This window comes from Benincasa hispida, chromosome 9 (assembly GCF_027475165.1).
Source record: "Benincasa hispida cultivar pf3 chromosome 9, pf3_genome.v1.1, whole genome shotgun sequence".
NCBI classification, from domain to species: domain Eukaryota; kingdom Viridiplantae; phylum Streptophyta; class Magnoliopsida; order Cucurbitales; family Cucurbitaceae; genus Benincasa; species Benincasa hispida.
This window is the reverse complement of record NC_143486.1, coordinates 31,596,699-31,623,775: the sequence shown is the minus strand read 5'-3', so window position 1 is coordinate 31,623,775 and position 27,077 is coordinate 31,596,699. Positions and strand designations below refer to the sequence as shown.

The 27,077-nt window shown below is 37.6% G+C and overlaps 1 protein-coding gene and 1 pseudogene across 1 annotated transcript in view; both read left to right on the top strand.

Moving 5' to 3' along the window:
- Positions 1-27,077, top strand: part of TTN8 (Structural maintenance of chromosomes (SMC) family protein) — a 46,014-nt gene that overhangs the window by 17,975 nt on the left and 962 nt on the right. The window contains exons 8-17 of the mRNA XM_039042258.2: positions 6,092-6,216; positions 8,945-9,054; positions 9,136-9,243; positions 9,309-9,448; positions 21,018-21,107; positions 21,177-21,385; positions 21,921-22,090; positions 24,764-24,873; positions 25,768-26,147; positions 26,732-26,983. Of these exons, the coding sequence (XP_038898186.1) occupies positions 6,092-6,216; positions 8,945-9,054; positions 9,136-9,243; positions 9,309-9,448; positions 21,018-21,107; positions 21,177-21,385; positions 21,921-22,090; positions 24,764-24,873; positions 25,768-26,147; positions 26,732-26,983 (1,694 nt within the window). The remainder of the gene's footprint in view (positions 1-6,091; positions 6,217-8,944; positions 9,055-9,135; positions 9,244-9,308; positions 9,449-21,017; positions 21,108-21,176; positions 21,386-21,920; positions 22,091-24,763; positions 24,874-25,767; positions 26,148-26,731; positions 26,984-27,077) is intronic.
- On the top strand, positions 6,586-7,328 carry LOC150033737 (small ribosomal subunit protein uS15 pseudogene; annotated as a pseudogene).

Here is a 27,077-nt window from a genome sequence, read left to right as displayed (position 1 = left end):
CATGCTGAGATTCAAAATCAATTTAATGTCTCTATGAAAACCTTGCAAACTGACAATGTTGGTGAATATTTCTCTCACGTACTTGGATCTTACTTGTGTGGTCATGGCATTATTCACCAATCTTCTTGTACAGACACTCCATCTCAAAATGGGATTGCTGAAAGAAAGAACAGACACCTCCTTGAAACAACCCATGCCTTATCCTTCCAAATGCATGTTCCAAAGATTTTTTGGGCTGATGTTGTGTCTACTGCTTGCTTCTTGATTAATAGAATGCCTTCCTCTCTCCTAAATGGAGAGATTCCTTATCGTACTTTTTCCTACAAAATCTTTGTTTCCCGTTGCTCCTAAGATCTTTGGTTGTGTTTGTTTTGTTCGGGATATTCGTCCAAATCGTACTAAATTAGATCCAAAATCTTTGAAATGCATTTTCTTAGGCTATTCACGTGTTCAAAAGGGTTATTGTTGTTATTGTCCTACTCTGAACAGGTATCTTGTATCTCCAGATGTTACATTCTTCGAAGATATACCCTTTAGTCCATCACCGTTGAGTCTGTGTCCGAGGGAGGATGACGATCTTTTTATCTACGAGGTTACTTCTTCTCCTTCACATTCCTCTGTATCTTTTCCTTTTGATCCCCCAGTTATTCGAGTCTATTCCAGTCGTCCTAAGATCCATGTCCTCCGCCACTGGCTTCTTCGACATCTAATTCGGGACCGAGTGATGATCTTCCCTTTACCCTTCGAAAAGTAAACGCACTTGTACTTATCCTATTTCTTCGTTTGTTTCGTATAACCAGTTATCTTCTCCCATTTATTCTTTTCTTACATTGCTTGATTCCACCTTTATCCCTAAATCTGTCAATGAAGCGTTATCTCATCCTGGGTGGCGTAGTGCAATGATTGAGGAGATGACTGCTTTGAATGATAATGGTACTTGGGATCTAGTTTCACGTCCGGATGGAAAGAAGGCTATTGGGTGTAAATGGGTGTTTGCTATCAAGGTTAATCCTGCTGGGATAGTGGCTCGGTTGAAAGCTCGTTTGGTTGTCAAAGGTTATGCTCAGATTTATGGGATTGATTATTCTAACACATTTTCTCCTGTTGCTAAATTAACTTCCATTCGATTGTTTATCTCGATGGCTGCTACTTACAATTGGCCTTTGCTCAACTTGACATTAAGAATGCTTTTCTACATGGTGATCTTCAAGAGGAAGTCTATACGGAGCAACCACCTGGGTTTGTTGTTCAGGGGGAGACTAATAAGGTATGTCGGCTTCAAAAATCCTTGTATGGACTAAAACAAAGTCCTCATGCATGGTTTGGTAAGTTTAGTCAAACACTCGAATGTTTTGGTATGAAGAAGAGCACGTCTGATCATTCTGTATTCTATCGACGATCTGACAATGGTATTACTTTGCTTGTTGTATATGTTGATGATATCGTTATCATTGGAAATGATATTACTTTTTTTGGGTATTGAAGTGATGAGAAGCAAGAAAGGTATTTACCTATATCAACGAAAATACGTACTTGATTTATTATCTGAGACAGGTAAACTAGGAGTCAAACCATGTAGTACTCCGATGATACCAAATTTGCAACCTACAAAGGAAGGAGAAGTGTTTAAAGATCTTGAGAGATATAGGAGGTTAGTTGAGAAGTTGAACTATTTAACAGTGACACGACCTGACATTACTTATTTTGTGAGTATTGTTAGCCAGTTTATGGCTTCTCCTACTGTGGATCATTGGGCTGCAGTTGAACAAATCCTATGTTACCTAAAATCTACACCTGGACGTGGGATCTTATATAGAGATCATGGTCATACAAGAGTTGAATGTTTTTCAGATGCTGATTGAGCTAGATCTCGAGAAGATAGGAGATCAACTTCTGGATATTGTGTTTTTGTAGGAGGGAACTTGGTGTCGTGGAAAAGTAAGAAACAAAATGTAGTTTCCTGTTCGAGTGCTGAGTCAGAATATAGAGCGATGGCACAATCTGTGTGTGAAATAGTGTGGATATATCACCTTTTGTCTGAGATGGGCTTAAATGTTATTGTGCCAGCTAAATTATGGTGTGATAATCAAGCAGCTCTTCATATTGCATCCAATCCCGTGTTTCATGAACGAACTAAACATATTGAATTGGATTGTCATTTTATTCGCGAGAAAATACAAGAAGGGTTGATATCTATAGGATATGTGAAGGCTGGTGATCAATTGGGAGATCTACTTACTAAAACAGTAAACGGAACAAGAATAAGTTATCTGTGCAACAAGCTGGGCATGATTGACAAAGAAGATTCTATTTAGGTGATCAAGTCCATACAAGGTCAATTTTCCATTTCCATTCATTTCAATTCTTTTCTTGACATTGATGGGTGGATAACAGGAGTTTATGAGCTTGCTCTTATAGAAAAAGAAACAAGTTCTAGAAGGAGCTCTCTGATCTACATGGGCGCTATAATAGCTTTTTTTTCTGTTGGTGGTGACTTTAATGTTGTCAAAAATGGGTCTTGGAGAAAAGTACAGGTGGCAGAATCATAAAAGCATGAAATTCTTTAATTCCTTAATTGGAGAGATGAACCTCCTTGATACTCCTATGAGAAATGGTTCTTTCTCTTGGTCTAGATTGGGTGATTGTTTTATTGCCTCCAAGATGATAGATTCCTGCTGTCTAAGCCTTGAATGGAGTTCTTTCGAAATGTTATTGTTGATAGGCTTCCTCGGATTACTTTAGATCACTTCCCCATCTTGTTACGCGTGGGTGCTCAGTCATGGGGCCCACTTCTTTCAGATTTGAAAATATGTGGCTGGATCATAACTCTTTTAACAAGAATTTGGAGAATTGGTGGGGTGGTTTGAAAGGTTGAATGGTGACCAATTATGCTTTCATGGAAAAATTGAAAGGCCGGAAGGATATCTTGAAAACTTGGAACAAGGAGGTTTTTGGCAATGTTAGCCGCCAAGAGAAGACCCTAACTGAAGTTAGAGAGGCTTGATACCTTAGAAGAGGGAGATGTTTTCTCGAAAGAAAATAGAAAGGAAAGGGAAGTGTGTCAGGTTGATTTAGCTGAGGTTATGTATAGAGAGCAACGTACTTGCTCCAAAAAGTAAGTTACAGTGGCTTCAAGAAGGGGATGAGAATTCCTTCTTTTTCTATAGATGGACTTCAGCTCGTAAAAAGAAAAATGTCATTACTATGTTGGAAAACAACAAAGGGGTAAATCCTCCTTAGAGAAGATGAGATTATTGAAAAGATTGTTGGATTCTACAAGAAAGGTTTTAGTCCCCACTTTACCTTTGATGGCTTGGACTGGAGTTGATGTAGCCTAAGTAGCCTCAAGGAGTAACCTTTCGAGAATCAAGATTGTGAATCTTTTATTAGAATGATAACGTGTTTCATACAAGAGGGGAATGTTCCTATTTATGGAGTTCTATTACAAGTGGGGTAAAAAGGGAATTAAACTAAAATATTGCTAATTACCTAATTAACCTGTATTCTTCTTACATCATTCTACCCCATCAAAAAGAAAACTTGTCCTCAAGTTCTAAAATGAAAGAATGAAACGATCAAGAAGTAAAATAAATGCGTTCAATGGCATATGACCAAACCAACCTCTTACATTTTTAACAAAATTATTCTGATTAAAAGATAAATCTGAGACAAAAAATCCGATATTGCCACCAAAAGATGAACTTCTCCATTGGCTATAAACCCAAAAAAGAAATTTCCATCAAGCTCATTCAAAACCGTAATTATATGACCAATTACAAAAGAATTAGCTTTCGAAGAGAACCTTTCAAGAATCACATTTTCTTCATCTTTTGCTTCAAGTTCTTTGACGTTATGGTAAATGATTCTCAATGCAATCGTGTGTCGTTCTTGGTCATTTTTTTGATTTCTGCCTCGATGTTTAGAGTTTTGATGTTCGATACCTCTTTTCCATCTTCTTCGTTGGATTTTTCTTCTTCACTCGAGACTACTTCCGAATCAACATTTTCAAATTCTTATATTTTTTTTTAATTTTCTACTTCGTTCACGTGATTTTTGTCCCAATCACCTCCGTCAACTATATGGGTCTCAACAAGATTTTTCTCAAATTTATCTTTAAGATCTTCTATTTGAAAATTTCCAATCGTGACTCTTTTGTTTTTTCTTCCGTACATGAAATCAATCTATTCTTGAACTCTTGCAAATGAATTGATAATTGATCAATATGTTGAGTCTTTTTCCCTATGAACGTTGTATTTGTTTTGTTTGTTTGTTTGTTTATTTTTTTGTTTTATTTATTTATTTATTTTTTATTTCATCCAATGCTACGGGATCGCAGTAGTCATTTTGTTGGATTTTTGGAGATGTTTCAATCTCGTAGTAGGTATAGGACTCATCCATTGATTTTCTTGAATCAACCTTTTTTGGTCGTGTTTCATAACCGAAAGAGTAATTTCGAGTCTTGAACGTTTTTCTTGGGTTGTAAACATCCCTTATTGATGATTCTTGACGATTCTTTAATTCATCTAACTCCTAATATTTACGTCGATTTCTTGAAAAATGGGTTTGATTGGATCGTTGAATTCTTTTTCGCTATTGTTGCTTTCTTATTCCATCCCAGACTGTCTTAGAAACATCATCAGAATCACTAGAATCACTAGAATCAAATTTCCAATATGGATAATGATAGGTTCTTTGAGAAAATCGGGCATGAGCAAAAGTAGTATGTCGGAATTCTTCTTCTGAATCACTTGAGTCAGAATTCCAACATTGTTTTTGGAGTAAAATTGATTTTCTTGCCTATACTAACTGTTGGTTTGTTTCTTGGAAATCTTTGCTAAAAAATAGTTAATTCTTGCAAAATCTTGAAAAATCTTTGGTTTTTTCTTTCTTTCTTGGAATTTCAAGTGGGGCTTAAATGAACCAAACAAAGGCTTGACTGAACTGAACCGACCTTAGATGAACCAAACCGATTTGGTTGAACTTGAATTGGTCTTGAACCGAATGTGTGAAGAAAAACCTTCACTACCTTGATATGAACATGATATTGATTGAATCTGGTCATCTGACGTGAGATCTCTAAACAACATACAACAAAGAAACCATTGAATCTCTAAACAACAAAAGTGGAGTGAGCAAATTGAGTCCTCATACGATGATTTGAGGAGCAAAGAACCCACAGAGAACGTGAGATCATATCTGGGCAAGGACCAACCCACAAATGGCTGATTTGATTTCACGGATCGTAGGCTTCTTGGTTGTCTATGATGGATTGTCGATGTGGGATCGAGACAAATCGAAGCTGAAAAAAAAACGATGACGGTGGGTTCTGAGACAAATTAGGTATGCGGATCTAGGAGCTCGTGGACAGACGACTCTGGTATGGTCGACGACAACGGCTAGGATGTGCAGCAGCAACAACTGTGACCTGATGATGGCGGGTTTTGTGGAGGTGGTGGCAGATCTGATGACAGTTGCTAGGGTTTGTGTAGCGATGGAGGCGGAGATCTGAGGCGACGACAACAGCGGCAGCGGTGGCTGGACTAGGGTTAGGGTTTTATTTTGGCTCTGATACCATGAAGTTTTTGGAGAATATTGGTTTTTCTTATTATTCAAAAGGACCCAATAATGGGTCATTATAATACAAGAGGAATTCCAACTAAGGAAATTAATTAAAAAGGAAATTACAACAAATCATAATTAAAATAATAATTAAGACAAATATATACTAAACACAAATCTACAGATTCTTTTATTTATTTTAAGAAAGTTCAGTTTTTCATAGTAAAAAAAAGTTAAATACAAAATGCTGATCATGTCATAGCAGGAAGGATATAGAAAAGTTCTGATTGAGAAGTTTTCACGAATAGAATGAAAATCCTCAACATGTCCTTGGAAAATTTTGGTATTCCTTTTCTTCCTCTTATTATGTTTCTAGCTTAGATGATAATTTATCCATGATCTCAATGCTTTTCAATTTTTTGTGCTTAACATGTCTGTTACTGTTATCAAATTTGATGTAATTTTATCAGTTTTGATCCTAAGGGTTTGGTGTACTTTATATAAATGCAATACTTTCGTGGCTGTCCTGCAGTATTTGAAAGAACAAAGGCTTCCTCCTCAGACATTCATACCTCTTCAGTCTGTTCGCGTAAAGCCTATCATTGAAAGACTACGTGATTTAAGTAAAAGTGTGAAGCTGGTGTATGATGTTATCCGATATCCTTCTATGATTCTATTACTTGGACACTAAAGGAGAAACACTTTTTTCTTTCCTATTTTATAGCCTTCATCCATGTTCTGTCTGATTTATGTTTAGAGGGTACATAGCTATGTATTAAGTTAAACATATATGTTGTTATATAATACTTAAATGAGAAAATAATCTTTACCTTGGTACATAGTTTAATTTTAACTATCGGGGGAGAATTAACTTCAAACTCATTTCATAAAATTTTAACTTCAAACCCCTCCGCTTCTTTTTCCTCCATTTGTACCACGGTTCAGATATGTGTTTGCAGTCTGTGGCCTCATTTTTCCGCTTTTGGGCGAGTATTATATTATTTTGGAGTTCTGCTTTAAAAACTTCCATGTTGATTGGAGGAGGGACCTTCATATCTCGATGCTTTGCCCTCCCCAGGGTCTTTCTTCTAGCCCTTTCTTCTATCTTCTATGTATTCATCGGCGTCGCGGTAGAGCAACTCTCATCGAACTCGAGAAGCAGGGCAAAGAGAGACAACCATGGGCCATATGCACAGTCGTGGTAAGGGTATTTCAGCCTCTGCATTGCCCTACAAGAGGACGCTGCCAAGTTGGCTCAAGATCTCTTCTACAGATGTTGAAGATAATATCTGCAAATGCAAAGAAGGGTTTGACCCCTTCTCAAATTGGTGGGATTGTTCGTGATTCTCACGGGATTGCCCAGGTCAAAAGTGATACTGCAAGAAAAATCTTGCATATTCTTAAGGCCCATGGACTGGCACCAGAGATTCCAGAGGAGCTCTATGACTTAATCAAGAAAGCAGTTTCCATCCGTAAGCATCTGGAGAGGAACAGGAAGGACAAGGACTCGAAGTTCAGATTGATTCTTGTGGAGAACAGAATTCACAGGCGCTTGCTCATTACTGTAAGAAAACAAAGAAGCTTCCACCAGTTTGGAAATACGAGTCCACAACTGCCAGCATCCTGGTGGCATAATTTTGAGTTAAGAGTGATTGGTGGCTATATGATTCTATCTGTGATCGGCCTCAATCATTGTGAGGTCAGGTGGATCAGTGAGAGTTGTGACTTGGTTTTTATTTATGGCATCAGTTTTGACTTCAGTTTTTATTTAGTATGTAATCTGTAGACTTATTTGGCCAGATTTAAAAGCAAATGAGAGAAGATTGCGTTGCCTTGATGGCACACGTTTCCTTTAAGAAAAAACATATATATCTTCTATGTATCCTCTCACTCTCCCTATCACCGCATTTTCCTTGCTTTGGAAGGTTAAGATTTCCAATAAGGTAAAGTTCTTTGCAAAGTAGATCTAGCATGAGAAAGGAAAAAGTTCATACTTCAGATCAGGGTGTAAAACCTTAGTGGTGTTCCCTTTGCAGAGGTGCATTGGAAGACCTTGGAGGCTTTTGGAGTTTCTTTGGTGTGGAATAGGGGCTGCAGGGCTATGATGGAGGGGTTTAATTGTATCCTTGGGGAAGGGTAGAATTCTTTGGCAGACTTGTTTTCATCGTTGTTTGGAGGAGGTTGGGGAGGAATTATAGGTTTATTTAAAGAGGTTGAGAGATCTGTGGAGGGAGTTGTGAGAGATTGTTAGGTTTAATGTCTTGGCTTGGGCCTTGGTGGACAAGATCTATTGATAACGTAATTGTCAGTTACTTGGATATTCTCATTCTTTTGTCTACAAAAGGAGCCACCATTGCAGATTGCTGGAATATGGAGGATCGAAGTTGGGATTTGGGCATTAGAAGAGGTACTTTTGACAGGGAGATAGGAAACTTGTTAGCTCTTTCCAAAAGGCTGTCTTCGTCCAGCTAAGTGAAGGAAAAGAAATGGGTCTTCGGTTATAAAAAAATAGGCACTTTCTCAATGAAGTCTATTTCTTTTTTAAATTTAGGTCAAAAGCCTGTTCGTGTGGATGCTCCTTTCATGGACCTAATTTGGAACTTCAAGTATCCAAAAAGGGTGAAGTTGTTTATATGGTCACTGACCTATAAAAGTTTGAATACCCATACCCAAATTCAAAAGACCCTAGGTGGTCTTTGTCCCTCTTGGCTGCTTGTTTGTGGTACAAGGAGAAAGAAATGTTAGATGACCTTTTCCTTCACTGTCCATATCCGTACAAATGGTGATCTATCATTTTAAAGAACATGGGTAGATGATTGGTTGGTCGAAGTTTCTTCTCGAGTTGGAGACTTAAAGACATGGCAAATGTTTTATGGAATTGTGTGGTTAGGGCACTCCTATGGCTGATCTGGACAGAATGGAACTAAAGGACCTTTGAAGATAAGATTTCTTCTTTTGTTTCTTTTTGTGATAGCGTGTATCGTATAACTTTTGTGTTCAAACCATGCTAAATTCTTTTGGAATTTCAGCCTTCTTTTAATTATAACAGATTGGAAGGGATAATCAAAGGAAAAAAGGGTGATAAACGGAGGGTAATAATCTCCTAAATATGATTCACTATGCTAAGTGTATGGGTTAGAAACTTTAGGGGTTAAAAATGGGATTTTCTCTTGAAATAACTTTGAATGTGTGGTTTAAATTTTTTATTTTTAAGAAATGGAGATCCATTATCTGATGTTTGATTTTCACTTTGCATTGTACTCATGTAGTTCTAAAATACTAGTGGGTAATGGGCAAGAAGATCTATGAATTTGTATGCTTAACAATCACCCTTGTGATTTTGAATTGGGGCCGGGAAGGCTATTTGTACCCTTAACAATCACACTTTTGATTCGACATTGGAGAAGGCAATTATATTTGCTGTGGGGAATACTCTAGTTTGTGAGAATCTTGATGAAGCCAAGGCTCTAAGTTGGAGTGGAGAAAGACATAAAGGTACGTTTAGTCAGTTTAAAATTATTTTTGTATAGCTCCATCAGGTGTATCTTATGGCTACTTTCTTTATGCTTGAACTAGTCGTAACCGTGGATGGTATTCTGCTTACGAAATCTGGAACAATGACTGGGGGTATTAGTGGTGGCATGGAAGCAAGGTCAAACAAATGGGACGATAAAAAGATTGAAGGTACTCAATCCATTCACTGATTAATATTTTCTGGAACTTTACCATTTATTGTTGCTGTATTTTAGGGCTTAAGAAAAAGAAAGAGCAGTATGAATTAGAGCTGGATGAACTTGGATCAATCAGAGAGATGCAACTAAAGGAGTCTGAAGCGTCTGGGAGGATTAGTGGACTTGAGAAAAAGATTCAGTATGCAGAGATTGAGAAGGTGATTACTCGCAAAATATTTTTATTATATATTGCGCTTCCACGTGGATGGGCAATATGCCCTTTTTAATCTCTCTAACAGACTTGGCACCCTCACAGTGTCAAAGTATCTCTCTTTGGGTTTGGCTAACCTCCCCTTTCATGTCTCTCTTTGCTTTCTGTATAGCTCTTTTGTCAATACTTACAATGAAATTTCTGTTTCCTGTAAAAAAAAAGAAAAAAGGGCAATTAACTGTGACAAACATGGAAACAGAAACTGACAAGGAATTGAAATATCCTACATATGTGAATTGCATGAGATATGTGCGTGCAATTAAAGTTATACGCAGAAATAATGGAGTGAAAGCTAGGAATTTGATCTTGAATTTTTTTTGAAAAGGAATTTAATCTTTAATAGAACTCCAAATGTACATCCAGATATTTGCATACTCCCCCTAATGCTAGATCACAAATTTTCAACTTTCCGGTCCTGGTTGGTAATGGTACAAATTCAGAAGGCTTTCTATGTGGTTACTCTGAAAACATTCAAACTTATTTAACAAAATCATTCGAGGATTTGGTTTTTTAGGAACATTAGACTCTTTCTTGGTTTGACAAATTTGAATCAGCATGTCTAAAGTCAACTTCTTGGTGATCTCTGTCAAAGACCTTTGCTGGATTTTCTTTATTGGATGTTTATCTTAATTAGCTTGGATTTATTTTTCCGATTACCTTCTCTGTACTGCTTGTTTGTCTGCTTTTTATTTTATTTGGGTTGTTTTCAAATATAGGAAAATGAACCAAAATATTTACAAATAATAGCAAAATATCACAGTCTATCTGACCGCAATAGACAGCAATAGACTACGATCTGTGTCTATCTGACAGACAGACACAGATAGTAGTCTATCGCTGTTTATCACAGATAGACTGTGATATTTTGCTATTATTTGTAAATATTTTTAGCAGTTTTGTCATTTAAAATAATTTCCTATTTTATTTAAATATTTTCCTTTATTGCTATATTATTCACGTGTTTTTTATATATGAACATTAGACTCTTTTAATTTTCTTAATGATTTTTTAAAAATTATTTTTAATTATTATTTTATTATTTATTTTTAACTCTTCATTATCATTTTTTTCAATCGTAGTTTCATTGATGGTATGAAATTACAAAAGGACCAACAAGTGCCGTGAGAGAATACGCAAATGCTATTTCATTGAGATATAAGAGATGTAAGATTGTAACCACAAAAAAGGAAGTTTACACCAAGAAAGTGTTGTCTACAAAAGTTTATAAAAAAAATTGAGTGAATTTTGTTCTCTAGTTTCAAAGCTACGATGATTCTATTCAATCCAGATGAGCCAAAAGTAGGCTTTGATGATGAAAGTCTGCATAATCGTTTTCTCCTCCTTAAATGAATGGCCAATAACAAGCATATTCCAGAGGATGAGGGGGTCATTAGGAAAAACCACTTGATAGTTGAAGTATGTCAAGTTTCTCATCCAAAAAGATTGGGCAAAGTCATAAAAAACTAGAATGTGTATAATGGTTTCACCGCAATGATGACAAAGAACACTAGCTCAGGGCAGACACAGTCCAAGGAGCCTTTTTGATAAGAACGTCGGTCATATTTGTTGAAATGGTGTTTTAACCTTAAGGGCGTTTTAGTCTTTTACTTAGCGTCTACTGTCTAGGGTTTCTCTCAGTTTGGTTATTTATACCTGTCCTGCGTTGAGTCTGTGTATTAGAAAATTAAAAAGAATAAAATTCTCTTATCGTGGTTTTTTTCTCTGATCTAGGTTTCCACGTAAATCTGTGTTTTTTCTTCTCTTCTCTTTTCAATATGGTATCAGAGCATGGCGACGAAATCATGGCCGTCATCGATGAGAACAAACCAGAGACTCTGACAGCAACCTCCGTTGGAATGGGAGGATCCATGAACGCTGGAGTTGCCACAGCCATACGAGAAGCCGTTGAGCATTATTTTCACGCTGCGCTGCCTCAACTCATCCGATCCATGTCAGATCCGAACTCCAGCCGGTGGACTCCCTCAGCAGACCCGACCGACCAAGCCCACAGATCCGATCGACGCACAGACCCTAGCTCCAGCGTTGCCGGCGTCTCTCTCCTACACAGCGATCGATCGAAGCCTCGCCATCCGCGACCCAACCGATCTCCCACGTGCAATTCTTCCTCAGATTCAGCGCGACCTAGCCGATCTCCCACGCACGATTCTTCCTCAGATTTAGCCGATGCAGGGAAAGCCGCCAGCCACGGGCGTTTTCGCACAGCCCGACTTCACCTCTGCTCGTGACTGCCGATCTTCAGCCGCCGACCTTCAGCCTCTGTTTTTGAGTCAGCCGCCAGCCCTAGCACCCATACCAGATCGTTCCTCTGCTGCGTGGATGACCCAACCTTCTCAGTCGGTCCAGTTGGTCCAACCGAACCCGGTTCAGCCGAACCAGTATGTTCAGCCCATTCCCAGCCCTTCTTTTGGTTCTTCCTCTAGCCAAAATGAAGCCACTTTTTCAGGGATTTATGGGCAAAACCAACCTATGGCAAATTTTGGTGGAATCGTCGGCTTTGAACAACAGTTAGCAAACTTACAGCAGCAAATATCGGCTCTTAGATCCACGACAAGTCCTGCAACTGGTTTTCATCCACAGCCACATTTGGACTTCTCTTTATGCTCAGAAACACTGGTAAATGCTTACTCTACTTTACCTGTAGCAAATATTATGTTTGGTTTTGTGGGAAACTCTGCAGGGATTTCTATTGGTGAGAAACTTAACGGCCAAAATTACTTCTCTTGGTCCCAATCGGTGAGAATGGTCCTTGAGGGACGTCACAAGTTCGGGTATCTAACTGGAGAAATACCAAGACCGAACCCCGGTGATCCCCAGAAACATATATGGAAAGTAGAGGATTCTCTTCTTCGCTCAATTTTGATAAACAGCATGGAACCCCAGATTGGGAAGCCACTTCTGTACTCAGCCTCCGCTCGGGATATTTGGGAAGCTGTCCAGAAGCTCTATTCGAAGAGGAAAAATGCCTCGCGTCTTTATACCTTGAGGAAACATGTTCACAAGTGCAAACAAGGGACTCTTGACGTAACGTCTTATTTCAATAAATTGTCCCTGCTGTAGCAAGAAATGGATTTGTGCCGCGAAGTCGTGTGGAATTGTCTTATCGACGGGGTTTAGTACTCAAAGATTGAGGAGGCGGACTGGGTGTATGATTTTCTGGCTAGCTTAAACCCTCAATTTGATGGTGTCCGAAGTCGGATTTTGGGACAGAGACCAATATCGTCTCTGATGGAAGTATGCTCAGAAGTCAGGTTAGAAGAGGATAGAACTAGTGCTATGAGTGGCACTAGCAGAACCAGTGCTATGAGTGGCACTTTCTGAAACTGATTTCTTGTTATGGCATTTTCGTCTTGGACATCCAAATTTTCATTATATGAAGTATCTGTTTCCACATTTGTTTTGTAATGTTAATATTTCATCTTTATCTTGCGATGTGTGTATTCGTGCAAAACAACCTCGGGTGTTTTTTACTTCCCAGCCTTACAAACCTTCCCAACCTTTCCACTTGATACATAGTGACGTGTGGGGCCCATCTAATATCACAACCGTGTTGGGTAAACGGTGGTTCGTCACCTTCATAGATGATCACACTCGTCTTACATGGGTGTTCCTTCTTATGGATAAGTCCGAAGTGACTACAGTCTTTCAGAAATTTTACACCACTGTCGAAACCCAGTTCAATGCCAAAATTGCTATCCTTCGAAATGACAATGGCCGTGAGTTCGTTAATCAATCCCTTCGTGAGTTTAAAACTCTAAAGGTATCATCCACCAGAACTCTTGTGCCTATACACCACAACAAAATGGGGTGGCCGAACGAAAAAACCGTCACCTTATTGAGGTTGCTCGGGCACTCATGATCCCTGTGTCCCTACCCTCGTACCTATGGGGAGATGCTGTACTCATTGCATCCCATCTCATAAATCGAATGCCTTCCCGAGTTCTCAAGTTCCAGACTCTCTTAGCCCATTTCAAAGAGTCCTTCTCTTTTACCCGTCTTTTCCCTGATGTTCCTCTTCGGGTGTTTGGGTGTATGGTTTTTGTCCATAATCATAATACCCAAAGTAAGTTCGCTCCTAGGGCCCAAAAATGTGTCTTTGTTGGGTATCCACTCCATCAACGGGGCTACAAATGTTATCAGCCGTCTTCTTGAAAGTACTTTATCACCATGGTTGCCACCTTTCAAGAAGATAAACCTTTCTTTCCCGTTAGTCCTCTTCAGGGGGAGACTTTGAGTGAAGAGGCTAACACGTTGTCCACTTATTCCATTCCCATAGACTTGTTTCTTGAACCCATTCCTGACACTTATAATCCTGGCCCACCCATTCCTGACAATCCTATCCTTCCTACAAAACAAGTTCCTTGGATAACCTACTATCGGAAGAATTTACGAAAGGAAGTAGTCCTCGAAATAGTTCCCCTTGTTGCTCCGCCGGAAGGTGTTCAAGAGTCAGAACCAGAGCCAGCTCAAGGTAACCATACTCTTGATAATAATAATTCTGTTGAAAGTAATGCAGTGAACATTGGCGATGCAGCGAACTCTGACAAAATTAGGGAGGATGAGAGTAATGAATTTTTCCCTGATGATGTTCGGGAGACTGAAAATGTGCAGCAGATGAATACAAAGGAAAAGGGTGACAAGACCAGTGAGATTGATGCTACCCCGGACTTACCAATTGCTCTACGAAAGGGAACGAGGTCCTGCACCAAGCATTCTATGAAAAGCTTCTTATCTTACAGTAGCTTGTCAATGAGATTCAAGGCCTTCACCACTAGTCTGGACACCGTGACAATTCTGGGAAATGTGTACAAGGCTCTGGAAATTCCTGAATGGTGAACCGCAGTCATGGAAGAGATGCGAGCCCTCAAGACCAACAAAACATGAGATCTAGTTGCTCTTCCCAGAGGTCACAAAACAGTAGAGTGCAAATGGGTGTTCACAGTCAAATACAAGTCTGATGGGACTCTCAACAGATATAAGGCCAGATTAGTTGCGAAAGGATTCACTCAAACGTATGGGGTGGTTTACTCAGAAACCTTCTCGCCGGTGGCAAAACTCAACACTATTCGGGTTCTCCTCTCTGTTGCTGTGAACTTAGACTGGTCTCTACATCAGTTAGACGTAAAAAATGCGTTTCTAAATGGTGAGTTGGAAGAAGAAGTTTATATGACTCCTCCTTCAGGGTTTGAAGCACAGTTTGGGAGTCAGGTTTGCAAGTTAAAGAAATTTTTGTATGGTCTGAAACAGTCCCCTAGAGCCTGGTTCGATCACTTCACTACCTTTGTCAAAACCCAGGGGTACATTCAGGGTCACTCTGATCACACCCTGTTCACTAAGAAATCAGCACCAGGAAAAGTAGCTGTGTTAATTGTATATGTTGACGATATTATTCTGTCAGGGAATGATTCTGTAGAAATTGACAAGTTGAAACAGAAGATGGCAGAAGAGTTTGAGACTAAAGATCTTGGTACTTTGAGATATTTCCTAGGCATGGAGGTAGCAAGATCAAAGGAAGGGATCTCGGTGTCTCAGAGAAAATATACATTAGACCTATTACAAGAGATTGGGATGACTGGATGTAAACCTGCAGATACTCTAGTTGAGATTAACAGTATTCTGGTAAATTCAATAGATGACGTCCCAGTGAACAAGGAAAGATATCAACGACTTATAGGGAAGCTGATATATCTCTCACACACCAAACCTGATATTTCATATGTAGTGAGTTTGGTAAGCCAGTTTATGCAAGCCCCGTATGTGAGACACATGGAAGCCATTACTCAGATTCTGAGATATTTAAAGTCAACACCTGGAAAAGGCTTGATGTTCAGGAAAAATGATAGAAGATGCATCGAAGCCTACACTGACTCAGACTGGGCCTGTTTTGCTACTGATAGGAAGTCAACCTCGGGGTATCGTACCTTCGTATGGGGAAATCTTGTTGCATGGAGGAGTAAGAAACAGGGTGTCGTGGCTAGAAGTAGTGCCGAAGCTAAATACAGAGCTATGAGCTTGGGTATCTGTGAGGAAATTTGGTTGAAGAAGGTATTAGTAGATCTTCATCAAGAGAGTCATGACCTAATGAGACTCTACTGTGACAACAAGGTTGCTATTAATATTGCTAATAACCCTGTTCAGCATGATAGAACCAAACATGTTGAGATTGACCGACATTTTATCAAAGAGAAATTAGACAACGGTAGCATTTGTGTTCCTATGTCCCATCCAATCAACAGATTGCGGATGTCCTGACCAAGGGGTTACCTAGATAGATGTTTGACACTTGTATTAGCAAGTTGGGCCTCATTGATATTTATGTCCCAACTTGAGGGGAGTGTTGAAATGGTGTTTTAGTCCTAAGGGTGTTTTAGTCTTTTACTTAACGTCTACTGTCTAGGGTTTCTCTCAGTTTGGTTATTTATATCTGTCCTGCGTTGAGTACTGTGTATCAGAAAATTAAAAAGAATAAAAATCTCTTATCGTGGTTTTTCTCCCTGATCTAGGGTTTCTACGTAAATCTGTGTTTTTTTTTTCTCTTCTCTTTTCAATAGTATTAATCTACCATGACTGACATCCAAAGACAGGACCAGGCTTCTTTTTTTTTTTTGGGGGGGGGGGTGGGGGGGTGGGATAGAACCTCCAAATATTTTTATTAAGAGCAGCGACAAGGTGTTGGGTGAGAGATTTGGTAGTGAAATGAACTTTTCAAGGTTCCATCTCCATGAATCATCCACAAAGGGTCTATCAGGGGGTTGTAGCGAAGTGGATAAAAGAGACCACTCAAGAAACTTGGCTGCATTAAGATTGCGCCTCAAACCAAGGTCCCACGATTTATAGTCATGATTCCAATAACGAGCAATGGAAGCCATCTTCTGGTTGAAAAGAGCAAATAATCTAGGAAAAACACTCTTAAGGGGAGAAGTTCCCACCCAAATATCATTCCAGAAGGATGTGGCTTCACCGTTGCCGATGACATTGACAATATTCCCATGAATGAGATCAATATGTTTAACGATGTATATGCATGGGCCTTTTGATTGCTCAAAGTATCTACCTTGTTGAAGGGGGATGCATTTTTAGCATCAATAAGGCATCTCCAAATCCACTTGGCCAATAGACTTTTATTCTTTAGATTAGTCAAATCGAGACCTCATTCAGAAATAGCTGAACATTTAGCCATTTGATGAAGTGAATTCCTTTTTCATCGTTATGACCGTCCAAAGGAAATTTCTGTATAGTTTCTCGATCCGATTAGCAACCTTGGAGGATACCTTAAAAAGAGAGAGGAAATAAGTAGGTAGATTGCCTAGGGCGGCTTGGATCGAAGTGACTCGAGCACCTTTGGTTTGATACCATTCCAATTATTAAGACACCTCTCAACCTTCTTGATGATGGGCTCCCAAAATGTGGAAGAGAGATTTACCATTTAGGGTATGGCTGAGACAAGTAGAGGGCCAAGAGTGAACCTTGCAGCCGAACGCATCAGCTAAAGATTTGATCGTGCTACTATCTAAATTAATGCCTATGAACTCTAATTAGATAATCCGTTCAAAAGACTGGATAATCTCGATTAGTCTTGTCAACTTTTCCCTATTGGGAGTGGAGAAAATGATTGTATCATCTGCAAATTGCAAGTGGTTTATGTGAAGACGTGGGTTTTTAACACCAAAACCTTCAATCAAATTAGAGTTAGACCCCTTCATTAGCATCTTACTAAGGCACTCAACCACCAATGTGAATAAAAAGGAGGATAGAAGGTCCCTTGCTTGAGGCCTCTAGTGGTTTTGATTTTGCCCCTAGGTCTTCCATTGATAACAATGGAGAAATTTGTTGATGAGATACATCCATAATCCATCTTCTCCATGTATTGCCAAAACCTTTAGCAACCGTAATATTGTCAAGAAACTCCCAATCCACCATATTAAAAGCCTTCTCAATATCAAGCTTGATCACAACTCTACCGGCCTTAGTTCTAAAATATAAGTCAATCAACTTGTTTGCAATTAGGGAGGCATCTCGTCAGACAAAAAGCAAATTGGTTCATGGATATAGTATGGGAGAGCAGTTTCTCAAGTTTTTCTAATAGCTGACCTTGTATAGGCATGTGGTAAGACTAATAAGACTAAAACTCCCATCCCTCTTGGCATCAATCTTTTTGGAGATCAAGCAAATATAAGTCTTGTTGAGATTGGCATCGATAATGGCTTTCTCAAAAAAGTCTTGGAATGCCCCTTTAATATGACACTTGAGGATGTTCCATTGCTTTTTAAAGAATTCTGAAGTATAACCATATGGGCCAGGAGACTCATTGTTGCCCAAGTTAGATATAGCATGCAATATCTCCATCTCAGTAAAGGGGGCTTCCAATGCAAGTGCTTGCACTGCGGTAAAGGGTCCCAATTGTCAATGTTAGGAAGAGTTACGATCACCTTGCTGTTTGTTTAGAGCTCACGGTAAAAATCAAGAAACACACTTCTATGTCATTGTCATCAACCAACCTGCAACCCTGCCTGGATAAGTTTCAATATAAGTGTTTTTCCTCTTCCAATATGATTTCATTCTGTGAAAGAATCTACTGTTTTCATCCCCATCCTTGGTCCATTTTTTCTTACATTTTTGTCTCCATATGATCTCCTAGATCCATAATCTCGGCTTTTAAAGCAATCCTTCACCGTTGGCTAGATGGATCAAGGCCGTGTGCTTCCTCAAAGCCATCAATGCAGTTGAGTTCATTTAGTAAGTCTGTCCTTTTGGTTTGAGTGCAACCAAATGTCTTTGTTCCATAATTTCAAGACATGTTTTAGATTTTTCAATTTTTTAATAAAGCCACGTCCAGCCCAATCAGAGGTCTGATTTTGAAGCCATCATCTCTTAAGTAAATCAGCAAAGGAATGACGATCCATCCACATTTACTCAAATTTAAAGTAACCGGGGCCCCAATTTTGCACTCCAAGAGTGAGATGAATAGGGTAATTGTAACGCCCCAGGCCCAAGATTTGAACCAGGATTGGGAATCCAGATTCGGTACCTGATGGTCCCGACATTCCCTGTGACTTGACAATATCGTCCTTACTTGTCTTGAATGCTTCTGAGAGTGAAAGTTGTCTCCATAAACCAACACGGGTCCTTTCAGTATGCTTTGTCTTGACTCACATGCTTTCTAGGAAAATTTCCAGGAGGTCACCCAACATAGAATTACTCTAAGCTAAGCATGCTTAACTATAAACTTCCTATGATTGAGCCATCGAAAAGGAAGGTGTACCTTGTTGGTATAGTAAGCGAGTTTCAATACTTTTAAACCTTTTTTGACCATACTTCCATATCCTCAGGATCCCTCAGATCCTTCAGATGTGATCTCGGTTCATTCATGTTTCCCTCCTAAATTCGGGGTGTTACAGTAATGATCTTGGATTGCGGTAGACACTTGACAATGCCACTCTTGAATTTATTAAGACAAGGACTAGAAATGAGAAAGCAATCAATCAAAGTCATACCAGGGGTTGCTTCGAAGTTGGACCATGTGTATTTACCATTCAAAAGAGGAGGGCCAATGAGAGTGCAATCATCAATGAATCTGAAAAGATCCACACTAGCAGTTCTCAGCTTGCCACTAGATTTTTCAAATGGCCATCTCGAGACATTGAAGTCTCCTCCAATAATCCAATGCTAGTCACATAAATGTGAGAGATCATAAAGCCCCTCACAAAAATGTGCTCTCTCTTTGGCTTCAGATGGGTCATATACCCCTGTCAACCATAAAGTGTAACCATCCATGAAATTCGTGAAGAGAGAGTGATTACCTTCTATGACTTCATTTACTTGTGTCGAAGGATTGTTCCAAAGGATGAGGATACCACCAGCCTTGTTAATGGCATCCAAGGAGGCCCAAGCTATATTCCTCGAACTCCAAATGGATTTGATGAACTGTTGATCATTATCAGCCTTTTTGGTTTCTTGTAGGATGACAAGGGTGGCATTGGTTTTGTTGAGAAGATCTTGATAAGAGCTCTTTTCTTTCTCGAGTAGAGGCCTCTAACATTTCACAAAAGGAAAATCATTGTGGGACAGGTGACCCATCTATGACTGGGAGCAATGAATTCCTGTTATAGTTAATAGAGGAAGTGAGGTTTTTCAATTCCCTTTTCAATCTGGTGGATTTTGCATTGGATTTGCCTCCCTTCTGGGTTTGTTAGGAATTGTCATGGTACAAATATTATTTTCTCAAAGCCAAGGTGCCCGTGATTTCAGACTCGGGTGAAGTAAAGAATCAGTTCCATCGACTTCTTCCTCTGTATCTAAAGGGTCAAACTTGTTGTTTTCTTCTAGAGGGTGAGAAATCTTCAAGTCCTCAATTGCATCTGCTTGATGATCGGGGGCTAAGCCATCTCCTTAGAAATCCTGGTGGATGGCAGATAGAGGGGAGGATGGGTTTTGTCTTTTAGATACAGAATCAGTATATGAGCTGGAAAAATGTTCTGATTCGGATTGGGAAACTTCATCCACGTTTTTAGTTGAGTGTCTCGTGCCCTTGAGAAGGAAGGTCTGCTTTCGTTCCATAATGACAGCCTGGGTAGCAGGGCATATGGCTAGGATGGGCTTTTTGGAGTTGCATGAAGCTGAGTTATTTGCAGGGGCTAAGGTTAGAGGCGGATGTTGAGGGGGCGAAGGCTTTTTAGTGGATGGCGGTTGGTTGGATGGACCCATAGGAGGAGGCCCATTGGTGGGTGGTGATTGGTTGGTAGTGCCAAAAAGAGAAGAAGGAACATTAGACTCAACAATGAAGTATCTGGCAAGATGCTTGACTGGTTTGATTCAAATTAGTAAATTTCTTTTTGCTGCTTGATGGGAAATTCTCTCTACCATCAAGTAAGAGGCCTTCCTTCATTCATTTTCCTTCTTAGAAAGTGTTGGTAGGTACCCACCTCAAGATAGCAAATCAAAGGTTGAGTGATTGCGATCTTGAAGTGGGTTCCAATGAAAGTTCGGTTTCTTATTATTATTAAAAAAATAATAATAAAAAAAAAAATTCTAGAACTGAGTTCCTACACTTTTAAGTAGAATAACATTTGACTTAAAAATCCATTTTTGCTAAGATAAAAATAAAATATTATAATATTTGGCTTATAAAGTTAACATTGAGATTTGTAATATGGTGAGATTCTTAAAAAATCATTTCTGTAAAGCATTGCAAGTGTGATGGATGAGAGAATGTTATTCTTTACTAGATCACCATACATATAAATGCTATCAGGTCGTTGGAGTAGTCTAGGAGAGAGATAGTATTTGTGTGAAATGATCACCTAGTGTTTGACAATCATAGAGAAGTTCCAATAATATATAGTTCCAGACATCAGCAAAACTAAGTTTTTTTCAAGTTTTCTTGTCCTCTTAACAGAATCCTTGTATAGAAAAATCTAATTCTTAAAAAAAGAAGAGAAGTTTTAATGATCATAATGCTGAGAATTGGATGTGATATTGATTATGAGATGTTATTGCAGCGTAGTATTGAAGACAAAGTTGCAAACTTGAGGCAAGAGAGAGAAATTATAAAAGAAGAAATTGATCGAATAAGTCCTGAACTTCAGAAGGTAATATTTTGACCACTTGTCAACCTATTTTGTAATTCAAGTTGTAATGTTATATTATTTCTATTGTAGTTAAAAAATGGGATTGATAAGAGAAACACAGAAATTAGCAAGTTGGAGAGGAGGATCAATGAAATTGTTGACCGGATATATCGAGACTTCAGCAAATCTGTTGGAGTGGCAAACATACGAGAATATGAAGAAAACCAACTCCAAGCGGTACAGCATATGGCTGATGAACGCGTTAGCTTGAGCAGTCAGCTATCAAAATTGAAAGGCCAGTAGGTTCTTTTTTACTCTTGTCCTACCATGGTTAGAGTTCTCGCGGTTATATGCTGAAGAAAATAAGTAACATGAACACTGTTTTTGTTCCTTATACATTGTGATTGGGTATATAATGGACATGGGTCTCATCTCTTAGGTGCAAAATCGTTCTAGGGATTATGATTTTTCATTTTAAAACATTGTTATTTTAGGAAAAATATTGTTGTAAAACCAATTGCTCGAATGCCGAGTAAGATAGTATGTTGCACTTGAATATGACATAGCTCATGTGCTCTCCTTAGAAAGATAGGCCGTTGCACTTTTTGTAAATAGAGTTATTGCAAGAGAATATCTTGAATCAAGTTGAGTTATTTTTGTATATATGATCGAGCAGTATAATGGGTCAACTAAGCTAACCTTTCAGCTGAACCTCAGTTCTAATGTTGTATGTAAATGAATGGTTCGTTAACCTCCCTATGAAATGTTCTCTCTTGTTAAAATGAAACAACTCACTGCTTATAGCACATATTTCGTTCGTGACATGTAACTCAGGTTGGAGTATGAACAGAATCGGGACATGGAATCACAAATTAAAGAACTAGAGTCTTCTTTGAGTGCATTGGAGAATGATTTAAGAAAGATTCAAAACAAAGAGGCTGATGCCAAATCAACTGCAGAAAACGCCCATAATGATATTGATCGCTTGAAGGAGGAACTGGCTGGTAAGGTCTTGTTGGACAATAAACTTTCATTATGATTGTCAATTTTTAAATTTATTTTATTCATTTTTAACAAAAAAATAAAAAATAAAAATAAAAATAATGAAGCCCATTGTAAACAAAACCTACTATTTGAATATTTTGAATTTATTTGTAGCATGGCCCTACTGTATCAAATTTTCTCTATTTAAACTCTGGAGTAGAACAGTTCTTGCATATATTATAAAAGATCTAATTTTTATTTGTTCCTTTTTTCTTTTTGATATGGCTCTACTGTTGAATTCATTTTTACCTTCGATCAGAGGAATAGAAAATTGAGGTTCTAAAGAGTTTGCTCTGTTTCATATTAAAAAAAAAAAGAAGAGAGTTTTTTTTAAGCATTTGTGCAGTGAAAAAACGCTAATCTATGTGGGCACTGAAACTTTCATCAAAGCCTAGAACCTTGAGATCTGATTTTTTTAAGTTTGACATGTGAGTTGCAGGAATACTGATCTTGCCAAATATTTGTGATGGTTTTTACAATTGAGTCTTCTATTTATAGTTGCAAGTTTGGTAATTGGTAAGAAACTTGAATATCATTCTAGTTTGTGAAGAAGTTTAATGGTCATATTAATGGTAGCAGTTGCAAACAATTTGAGAGTTTTGCAGTTGTTTTTGTGAAACATTCAAGTCATTGGCACTTTTTTTCACAAAGAAACAAGGAAATAAGATGCTAAAGAGACATACCTTAAGCATGATTTAGTTTTGTTGAGAAAATGAAATCGATAGCAAAAATAAATGTTGTGGAAGCAAATCAATGTTCCAATATTTTGTTAAAGTGAAAAATGAGAGTGAAATTCAATGGATGAATAAACTTCTTATTGAAGTAGAAAATGTTGGTGATACCTAAAATTGTGATACACAAAATGGTGATACACAAAATGTTGTACAAGAAATGTGTTACAAAAAATGTTGTACTAAAAGTGTTATGCTTACTTTACATGAAAGTTCACCCTTATATAGGTACAAATGTAAACCACCATTAACTTATAATTCAAAGAACATTAAATATAGAAGCTCACAAAACTTAAAGGAAACTTGAGAACAAAAAACTAAAATCTTAGATTTAACATCAACTTAAAACATTAAACTAAAAATTAAATCTAACAATAAATTTAAGTAACTTAAAAAATAACATAGTGAAATTTAATGAAGAAAAACCTCAAATCTCGACAAGTCTTAATTCACTTTACTATAGACAAATACGTAGTTTTCTTTTTCTCCCTGTGTATAATATATGTTATGATCTAAATATTCTATCTATTTTATGCCTGTCTAGTACAAAGCTCCAAATCTTTCTAACTTCTCCAACTAAAAGATTGCCACTTTCAGTTACTGCTACCACACAAAGGTGGCTGGAGATGAATTTATGTCTTCAAGCGGATCCAGAAAACAGTCTCAGACACCTTGCGAGGAGATGTGGGATAATATATGTATATCTAGTCCTATATTTCAATTAAAAAAAAAAAGGGACTTGAGAACTGAAGGACACTAGTTGTACAACCTATATAATAGATCTTGTTTAAGTAAGGTTGTAAAAGAAATTGGGACCCTAGTTAGTACGCTAAAAGTTGATGATGTGAGGGGGGTGCACTAACGTTTTGCTATTAAATGTAAAATGACTTTATTACCTATGACCTATGTAGTGAACATCGAGATATTGCTAGAAGTGACCTTGTCCTTAAAGTAGTAGTAAAGAGTGAATTGCTGATAAAGATACACCTGCTAGGGTTTTTCTTTCCATCGTTTTATATCTCCATGCAATAGAAAAAGAACGATGGACTGAGTTTGTCATCTAACTAACAAAGAAACTTTAAAATGATATGGCCTCTGGATGAATTGCTTTACACAAAAAAGTTCTTTTGTAATTTAGTTTGTTGATAACGATTGACAACCTCATATGAAGTAGTTGGTTGGGGATTATCTCGACCCCCGCGAGTAGGCTGTTGCCTTTTTTAATGAACTTTTTTCCCTTTGAGGTTTTTTTTATACAAAGAAAAAAAGAAACATTTTCTTACTTCCTAGTTGCTGAAAGTGCAATGGCTTTCAGGGTTCAGGTTAATGGTACGTTTGTCATTTAAGCAACAAATATTTTAGTTTTTAAATTAGAACATTTCATGTATAGGAACGTCGGATATAATTTTTCTCATGTTGCACCAACAAGGTGAACTTCATTAACATGGTCTATTGATTTGTATTGTTCTTCTAGTTAACAACTCAACCCTTATTTAGAGTGAAGTTGGGATAACTTCCGGGTGTAGTGCTCTTATGTGAAAATATTGTTAGTTCTTTTCTGGATAAGAAAAAATTTATTGATGGTATGACATGAGAGACCACAACCAAAGGACTTACCCAAAATAAATAAATAAATAAAAACCTTGGATAAGAGGGTAGTATAGCTATAGTGATGAAATAGGGAAGCATTTACACCCAGAAACAAGCAAAAGAACTACATAAAAAGACCTACTACAATATCACTCCTTTTCTTGGAAGATACTTCTATTACTTTCTTGCCAGCTATTCCAGCCTAGAAGGTTCTATTGAAGTTCATCCAAAAAAAGAACGTTTGTTTATATGAACATAGTTCATTGTTCTTTATTCCCTAGTTAAGTAATAGATTCTCTTTGTACTTTGCAGAGTGGAAATCCAAGCTGGAAGAGTGCGAGAAGGATATGCAGGAATGGAAGAAGAAAACATCTGTTGCTACAACTAGCATATCAAAATTGAATCGTCAGATTAATTCTAAGGTTCGTTTCACTAGATTTTGATATGTGTAGTCAGTAGTGAATTTTGATATGTGTAGTCAGTAGTGAAGTATTGACACTGGCATGTGTAAGATCTATGTGCCGGATACATATCGAACAACTCTCTATCACTTGCTAGATTGTTTCAAATCCTTGTTAAGCACAATAATTAATGTGTTGGATTGGCGTGTTAACACTCAACGAAAGGTCGTAATATCTAAATAGTTGGTTGGCATACAAGAGATTAAGCAACTAAGGAAACCAATTGCCAACTAATTCCAAACCTTTAACCAATTAAAAACTGACAACTCAAATTAATATTACCAAATTACTACTAACACTATTTGAGGGTGCATTTAAAAGCATTTTTTCTTTTGCTGGAATACATGTAAAAGTATTGAGTGTGCTCTTTTACACGTATAATTGCATAATCATACCTAACTCTCTTTTGTACTAAAAAAAAAAAAAAAAAAAAAAAGAGACAAAACTCCTTTCTATAAGTTATGAAACTAGAAAAATATTAAGATAGTTTTAGATATTTAACACGAGTGCATTAACATCGTTAACTCTCTTTCTATATGTTCTAAAACTGTTTTTAATGTTCTTTTAATATTTTGTTATAAGTTATTGCATCGTTTAAATTAGGTCATGGGTGATAGTTTCGTCAACCTCTTGATGTATTGCATTTTCACCACTCACTTCACTTTTCTTTTTTCATATGAATATATCATAAATTATCAAATCTTGAACGTGAAAATTGCTGAAATGTTTTATATAATATAATAATTGTATGCTTGCTCTTTTATTCAGATTTTTTTGTGTTTCTTTACTCTTGATTTGTTATATAAGTATATATTGAATTAACCATGATGGGTATCTGCCATATTTTTTTTCCAGGAGACAAATATTGAACAACTGATCACACAGAAGCAGGAAATAGTGGAAAAATGTGAATTAGAAAATATAGTCCTCCCCACTATCTCAGACCCCATGGAGACTGAATCCTTGTCTCCTGGCCCAGTTTTTGATTTTAGCCAATTGATTAAATCCTATGAACTGGATAAGAAATCATCCGATAAAGAGAAACCTGAGACAAAGTTTAAACGTGAGATAGATGCCCTGGTATCAGAAATTGACAGAACTGCACCAAATTTGAAAGCACTAGATCAATATGAAGCTTTGAAAGAAAAGGAAAGAGTAATATCTGAGGAGTTTGAAGCCGCTAGAAAAGAGGAGAAAGAGGTGGCTGACAAATTCAATTCTATTAAGCAAAAAAGGTGATTTTTTAATTGAATCTTTGTGTCTATTAGTTACATCGCGAAGCATAAAACTCTACTGACTTATAGTGACCCATTTCTTCAACGGAATTTGTAATTTGTCCCGAAGGTGTCTATAACTGTAGTAGGAAATGTATGTATGTATTGTGTTCAAAAGACTATCACTCTTACTTAAACTAATCATCCATTATAACTGAGTTGGCTTCATTCACCTAAATAAAATCAACAATTGTGTTGTGTCATCTTTCAACCCAGTCGAGTTCAAGAACACAACTGGATTATTTATGGTCATATTCGTTTGTTCTCTACATGTTAGCACCGACCATACAATGTAAGGGCGTCTTTGCTTCATTATTATGTAACGTTTATCTTTCCAATTTATTTATTGAGACATCTGAATACTGTTATTATACTTGGATGTGGTACTCCAACAACATATTGGTTATTTAGTTGCCAATATGGTCCTACCTGAATGACCGGTTATAAGGCTTGGAGAAATCTTGAATCATTAAGTTTTCTGATTCTTCAATTGCTGCATTTATTTGCAGTTCGTATTATTGCTAAGTTTGTCTTGACAACTGCAGGTATGAGTTGTTTATGGATGCTTTCAACCACATTTCTGGAAATATCGATAAGATTTATAAGCAATTGACAAAAAGTAACACACATCCCTTGGGTGGAACGGCATATTTGAACTTGGAAAATGAGGATGAGCCATTTTTACATGGTATCAAGTATACTGCTATGCCACCGACAAAGCGGTTTCGTGACATGGAACAGTTATCTGGTGGAGAAAAGACTGTCGCAGCATTAGCATTACTTTTTTCCATTCATAGGTATGATGATATGGAGGCTTGATCTTACATTTATGAGTCTTCATTGTGGATGTTTTTATTGCTTATGACTTACGAGTTTATTACTCTAATTGAT